Genomic DNA, 7376 nt, shown 5'->3' on the forward strand with positions numbered 1-7376 from the left:
TACAGGATGACAAAGTTTGACAGACATATGATGTCAAAAAGGAGAGGAGGGATTTGAGCACTGCATATATGAGATATTTCAAGAAATGCAGCTGAATTTACAACCACAACCATCAGACTCAGGAGCAAATTTACTTGGGAACCCTTTTTGTAAGTACTCTGATGCTGATGATATACTATGATGTTCTTTAACTATGGCTCAGTGGTCTCTTGTTCCTTTGCTTATGTACCTGTCATGACTTTACATTTACATTGTGATCCTTTTCTCAAAATGACAGGTGGGATGGCTGTTGAAAACATCACCCTGGACTCAGCCGAAAACTCTCCAAACCAGAGTAGCTGTGATGTGTTTGTCTACCAAAGAGCTGCAGTGGTCCTCTTCCCTATTTTCTACTCTGTGGTTTTCATCATCAGTGCATGCGGCAACAGCTTGGTTCTCTATGTGATCTGCCAGAAGAAGCAGAAGTTCAACTCCACTTCTATCTATCTGGTCAACCTAGCGCTATCTGATACCCTGTTCACACTGACGCTGCCTGGCAGAATTACTTACTACATCCGCCACTTTGACTGGCCCTTTGGTGACCTTCTCTGCAGACTGACCACAGTTCTTTTCTTTGCTAATACCTATGCAGGTAATATTAGTGCTTCTGTAGCCAATACCCCATCTTTGAGTGTGTCTTTACATGCATCTGCACATATGCAACTATATCTCCACATCAGGTGCAGATAACTTTATTTTTCATTCTGAACTCTATGTGCGAGAGATGTCAGCATTTCCATAGGACAACAAAACAGTATAAGCTTAAGAGTACATTTCAAATTGCATCAAACCTTCATACACATTGTATATGAAGTATAAAAAGCTTGTTGCCTATTCACGATCTCTACCTTTGGTTGTCATCTGTGAAATTATTCTTTTGTTTTGCCATTTTGTTCTGTATGTGTAAAGCACAAACTGTATTGCATATTCATTATATTTCCACCAGGTATTGGCTTCATGACCTGTATCAGTCTGGACCGATATCTGGCCATGGTGCATCCACACCGGCTGCAGTGTTTGCGGAGTGTGAGGGTGGTTCGCAGGGTCTGCTGCCTGGTGTGGGCTCTGGTATCCCTGCAGACAGCTCCTCTGCTGTTTCGCAGCATGCTGCACGAGCACCAGGAAAGAAAAACCTGTATGGAGTACTTCAATTTTGAGGGCTCCCGCTTCACCCCTTATCTCCTGCTTCTGGCCTGCGCCGTCTCCTTCTGCTGTCCACTCATCATCATCATGGGCTGCTATGCCAAGATCAACCTGAAGCTGCGAGCTGCAGCCAAGGAGAACTCTGTAACTGGTCGATCAAGGAGGAATCATCAGGCCAACACCATTATTCTCCTCATCCTCCTCACCTTTATCGTATGCTTCAGCCCTTACCACCTCAATGTTATGCAGTTTATGTCCAGAAAGATACACCACCAGCCAACCTGCGAGGAACTGAGAGCCTTTAAGGTGTCCTTACAGGTAGGAACTGTATTTGTTCATTTGATTTCAAACACATCCCCATAAATTTTCCTTTTCATAATCTGTCTTCTATCTTCAGATTACAGTTTCACTAATGAACGTCAACTGCTGCTTGGACCCGGTCATCTACTTCTTTGCCATAAAGACTTACAAGAAGCAGGTTTTGAGCCTGTTTAAGGACTATCTGTATACATCTGGTGCCTCCTCCAAAATGACAGCTGAGAACAGCAGCAGCAACACCTGAGAGAAACCACAGCTGAGCTTACAGGAGTTATACCAACAACCAGTGTCACAGAGAAGACCTAGTTTACTCTGTTAAACTCAAAAAGACCGACTTGTCTCTTGTGTTGATGCTCTCTTTGGAGATGACAAACAAGTCTTTCCCCTAAGATGTTGTGACAATTGTGTATGTATATATGCAGTAGATGTCCATTCAAATGCAGGAAAGATCTAATTGACTAATTTCCACACCACCCAAAAAATTATCTTCACCTTGTTAAAGTGTTGAGCACAATCATGTTTGTTTGAGAATACTGTAGAAAATGAATTGTTCCATATCTATTATATTTTTCTTTTTACATGATGGTGAATCTTATTATCTTTCTTATTCTTATTGCCTTTCTTGTTAACATGTGCGTGCCAGTAACAGTAGTGTCATACAGTTGTGTCAAAATAAATGTTTGTGTACTTGAGGGCGCTTCCTTTGATCGTGTGTGTGTGCAGGGTGAAGGAAACCTAGATAAATAAGCAAAGCTTTGTTTTTCAATAATGTAAAAAATATTGTGGTCATTAACGCAGTACAACAGCAACTTTCACTTCCTTTTGGTAGAGAAACACATGCAAAGTGAATCTAGCAAAGTGTGTAAGTGGATGTGATTAGTTTATTATTGCACACTGGAAAACCCGTAATGTGTGCTCTCCTACTATCAAAAATATAATTCCAATGCTCTCAACAGTATTTCGTATTTTACATTATGCAAGAACTTTGGGTATGGCAAACTGAGAACATGTCAAACTTTCACACCCACATCTGAGTTCTGTGCAGGAGTGGGTAGATGAATACCATCACCACTTCCTCACCCACCTTTCCTGCTCCCCCTCACAGGCCTCATTCCTGCTGGGTCCCACATCTTGTGGTGGGGTTGCTGTGTGTGTGTGTGTGTGTGTGTGTGTGTGTCTTACAAATTTAAGCAGGTGCACGTTGTCTGTTTGTAGTGCAGAGTACCATATCTAAATTTAACTTTTAACATTTCCTGGGTTTTTGGAAAAGCTGCCCTATGATTTTACATAGAAAGTAATTCACACAAAGAAGAAGTGTTACTGTGTACTGTTTCTTTGTGTAAAAGCAGGTATTTGTTGCAAGCATATCATATAAAGAGTGTTCAATAGTAGAATAGTAAGCAAGATAATCTGGAGAGACAGAGATGTAAATTCGGGTATCATCTGTATAAAGATGCAAGATGACCTTATTCAGGGTGAATATTGCCAAGTGGAAACATTCAAAAGGAGGAAAACAATGGACCTAACAGAGCTTTTTATGTACCGCAGATTAGATATGATTACAGTTTGAGATGGTATTATTGTTAATTAACTCTATGTTCTACTTAGTATAGTATCCTTATAGTTTGCAAAGCATTCCCTTCACCACCTTTGGTGAGAATTAATACTAGGTTGCACAGTTCTTTTGTTCAGTATTTTGGAGACAAAAAGGAAGTGGTTTTTATGTAGAGAGGTTTGATAATGATGTATTTGAAGGCAAAGGGCATGGAGCAACAGGAGAGTTAGTTATTCTGCGGCATTAAAGAATCCAAAAAAGGTAAGTAGCCTACAAAACTAATTGCTAAAATGGGATTGAAAATGCAAGTAGTACGTTGAGAAGATAAACAACGTGACTGGCTGAAAATTTTCTTTCATGAGGGAAAATTTGGTGATGTTGGATAAATCTTTTTGTCTGTAAAAAGGAGCTTTAAACCTATATTAATAGAGTTTTGATGGCTTAACAGACATAGATGATGGTTAACATGTTAGCAAACAGTGGCTCCTTTACATATCGAGCAAACACAGAGCAACATTAACATTCATTTGGATTTGTGTTTGTGTGCACCTTATGACTCTTCACCTATCTCTGTTTCGCCAACTCCTGAGAGAAATATCTGGCTCTTTAGCTGCTAAATACTCCACCATGTTTACCAGCTAACTTAGTCTGTCTGCTGTTTGGTGCTGGGCAGGTAGCATACAGAGGGGTTTTACAGGTTCTTTGCCGACAACGGCTGCCAGCTGTGGCTGAAAACAACACTGACAAAAGTAATGAGTCAAAAGAGTAAAGCTGTGGATCCTAAAACCAAAACAATTGTGTAAGAGATGCTAAAAAAGCTCTGTCAAGCTGAGGGGAACTGCAAAGTCGGGTGATAATTCTCTTTTGACAGAACCATCTTGCTAGACAAGAATGTTGGCATTGAGGGACTCTGCAAATCAAATATTGTAAACTGAGAAATTATATTGGTATTTTTAAGGTATGTTTAAAGGTAGGTTGTCCCAAAGGACCATACTGATGTTTTGCATGTTTCAGCCCATTTAGTACAAATCATTTACATTAATGCAGTGACTCATTCACCAAACAGAGTATTGGAATCAATATTGTCATCACAATGACAGAATTATCCATTATCTATGTCAACATTTTTGAATGCTCAATGCTCAGTAATTTAATATCCACACATGACATCTACATTAAGGTATGATTTACGTTCGTAAACTTTACCACTTGATTAAAGTGAGACATACATTTTTGTGACACATTGGTATAAATATCCATACAGTAGCTATGATTACTGTGTGGTTGTAAAGCACAATGGTGACATTTCTCAGGTTGTTTGTTCACTCTAAAAGTCGTTCGGTTTCCAACAGGAAACAGTCTGTTAGAGGTTTATTAACATTATTGTAGTATTATTCATCAACCACCACAACTAGCCCAAGACATATTGTATCCAAAGAAGACATCTGTCTGTATTTGTTTCTATTTGATACATCACGCAGAGAGGCAGTTCAGACTGGTTGTTCAAAAGTTATCGTCACATCAAAAAGTTTCCATTGAGTCAAAGTTTAGTAGGAGTGAGAAAAATTACTTCATGCATTAACAGTATTTAGATAACATCACTGATCACTAAATCCACCCCAAGATGAGACAAATCTTGATTTTCATAATACCCCCCTCGTGTTTTTTTTTTAAAAAGCCAACATTAACTGCTGGTCAATGGGACCAGAAACTCACAGTCAAACATATTAACTGATTGTTATTCTGTATTTTTCTTATGGTCGACAAATCATATAAAAACATTAAAACCAACAGTGCAGTTTCTTTGACACTGTATCTTTAGAAATGTAATCATTGTTGTAGTCTCTATATCTCTAACATGTCAATGGAGACGCAGCAGACAGGTGCAGACTGAGATGGGGTTGTTGTGGTGGGACAGAGACAAGATTGTGGTTCAAAGAAGAAACTTAAGAGGAGATCCAGGGTCATATTTGCGTAAATATAAATTACATTGTAGACCACTTACTGAAGAAGGAGATATTGACATATTTGCAGCATAAAATGGGTCAGAAGAAAATAATTCATTATTATTTAATAGTTTAAAAAAGCATGAAGAGTGTTTCTTTTTTTGTGGTTTTTGGTTTGAAGCTGTTACTTGTTACTTTCAGTAAGCCAAGCTAACCAATAGGCTAATTACGTCAGATAAACAATGCTGTTGTTAACATACAACTACTAGTCATTATATATTTATTTAGTTTATATAAATATATATCACACAATGTTCTATTCTTTCCTTTTCTTATGATATTCAATTTTATAAATGAAGTTTTTTGGAGTTTAGATGTGCATATGTAGTATGACTTCCAATTAATGTAATATTACATTTTGTTTCAGATGATAACCATGGACTTTCAATCTACAGTATCTGTTTTAATCACAAGTAATTAGCTGTGGTTATAGTCAGGTAACAGTGGCAGAACATCTATGAGGCTGTAACTTTTGCCTGCAACAATGTCTTGAATTTATTTGGAGAAGTTGCCTGACACAGCAGTAAAGACATTGCTGCCATCCTGTGACTTACTGAAGTTATAGCACAAGTTTTAGTGTACTGTAAACAGGTGTCAAGTGGGTCAAACCCACTGTACCCACTGTGAACCCAACATGATCTGAAACTCATCAGCCACAGTGCGCTATTCATCTGAGAAGATGTGCCTGGTTTTATAATATGACTTAAAATGTTATATATTGTGCATAGAGGAAAATGTGCTATTTTTGGCCATGTGGTATTTTAAATGTACTCCAAATTCTTTCTTCTGGGCTTATTATTAGAAATGATATATGACTTGATAACCAAATACAGTTATTGAACAAATTACTGTGGCACAGCACAGCAGCAGTAAGTGGAAGAATGGCCTTCAGAATAGAGAGAGGCCTAATAAAAGTCTACAGCATAATCATTAAAACACGTCCTCTTTTGTAACTGGAGCTCTTTCCCAATGATCAGGTCACTGACTTGAACTTTTAAAGGTGTTTAAGGGTGTCAGTGCAGCACTCATAGCCCTTTTAACCCTTGGGGGACCTCTTTTGGCATTGTGGGACTTTATATAAAAAGGGCCACAATTTCTACTCAGTCCATCACATGAGGATGTAGACAGACTTGAATATTGTTTTGTTTTAAATCAAATGTGCTGGAGTGCAGAGCCAACACAACAAAACTGTGTCACTGCCCTAAACATTCTCAACTTACTGTATATTACACAAATAATGCATAATTTGCTCAGAATTTTAGTCCAAATCTGCTGCTTACTAGACTGAAAGTCAAATATAAACAGAAAGTATTGTGGGAAAAGTTATTTACTATAATTTGATGGATGTAAAAATGTAGAAGCACTCCACAGTGTGTGAGAGCAACCATAAAATTTAAGTATTCGGTTTCAATAAATAATACATTATTGTAACTCTTTAGTTGACTACTCTTCGTCATTAAATGCTACATTCAAATACTATCAATAAAATCGAGTGCTGTGAAATGTCATCAGATAGCAGTCTGATGTAAATGTAGTTACCCAACCAATGTATTTTTTCGGAAGAAGCCACAGAAGTTTCCTGTACAACTTTTGCAATCTTATCTCAACCACGTGTTATCCAGACAGCTGAGAGGCCCACTATCACACTATTGACACCATGTAGTAAAAACAATTTTGTCACATGTTTGGTACCAATGGTACAATGTCAATACATTATAGCCATTAAACTGCATTCATGAAATATGACAGATACATGGATACACGTTAAGAACCACATATTTTCATCTTGGTACCACAGCGCAAAAGCAATGCTGAAATATATTCACTCCAGCCAGCACTGTCACACAGTGATCAAACTGTGAAATCATAGCCATATAAGAAGAGAACCTCTAAATACACTGAAAAATGCTAGGGATATGCTAAAGCACTAACACACACAGCACTTCTGAACTGGTCATCGTTATTCTAGACTCATTGCATTCATCCATGGCATCCTGACCATAACCATTGGTTTATATCTTTATTTGAAAATAAGATCCCAACAACAACAAGAACAGAGTGTAAAGAGACTTTTCTTTGGTATTCTGCCCCATTGTCTTCTATGAATAGCCATGGCAGAACACCATGTCTGTTGTCTGTCGGCGATGGGTGTGAGCTGGCTGTCTGAAGCCCAGTGAGTCAGACCCACATGGCAAGGCCGTGAGGAAGTTGAACAGCTTCCTCTGCCTCGCCACCGGACTTGTTTTGAACAAAGGAAGGCTGTGGTCAATAAGAAACAGAAAATTATTCTTGTAGATTTTAGATTTTATTTGTAT

At 38.2% G+C, this 7376-nt stretch overlaps 1 protein-coding gene across 1 annotated transcript; it reads left to right on the plus strand.

The window, feature by feature from the left end:
* The first annotated feature begins 270 nt into the window (after positions 1-270).
* Positions 271-1744, plus strand: LOC139292920 (G-protein coupled receptor 183). The gene is made up of 3 exons (XM_070915322.1): positions 271-631; positions 986-1500; positions 1580-1744. The coding sequence occupies exons 1-3, from the start codon at positions 271-273 to the stop codon at positions 1742-1744; spliced, it is 1041 nt and encodes a 346-aa protein (XP_070771423.1).
* Positions 1745-7376: the final 5632 nt, after the last annotated feature.

The sequence above is a fragment of the Enoplosus armatus genome, chromosome 11, assembly GCF_043641665.1.
Source record: "Enoplosus armatus isolate fEnoArm2 chromosome 11, fEnoArm2.hap1, whole genome shotgun sequence".
Lineage (NCBI taxonomy): Eukaryota > Metazoa > Chordata > Actinopteri > Centrarchiformes > Enoplosidae > Enoplosus > Enoplosus armatus.

Coding starts and splice junctions, on each gene's coding strand:
- LOC139292920 (XM_070915322.1), top strand. CDS start 271: ATGACAGGTGGGATGGCTGTTGAAAACATCACCCTGGACTCAGCCGAA. Junction 632..985: donor CTTTGCTAATACCTATGCAG/GTAATATTAGTG, acceptor TATTTCCACCAG/GTATTGGCTTCATGACCTGT. Junction 1,501..1,579: donor CCTTTAAGGTGTCCTTACAG/GTAGGAACTGTA, acceptor TTCTATCTTCAG/ATTACAGTTTCACTAATGAA.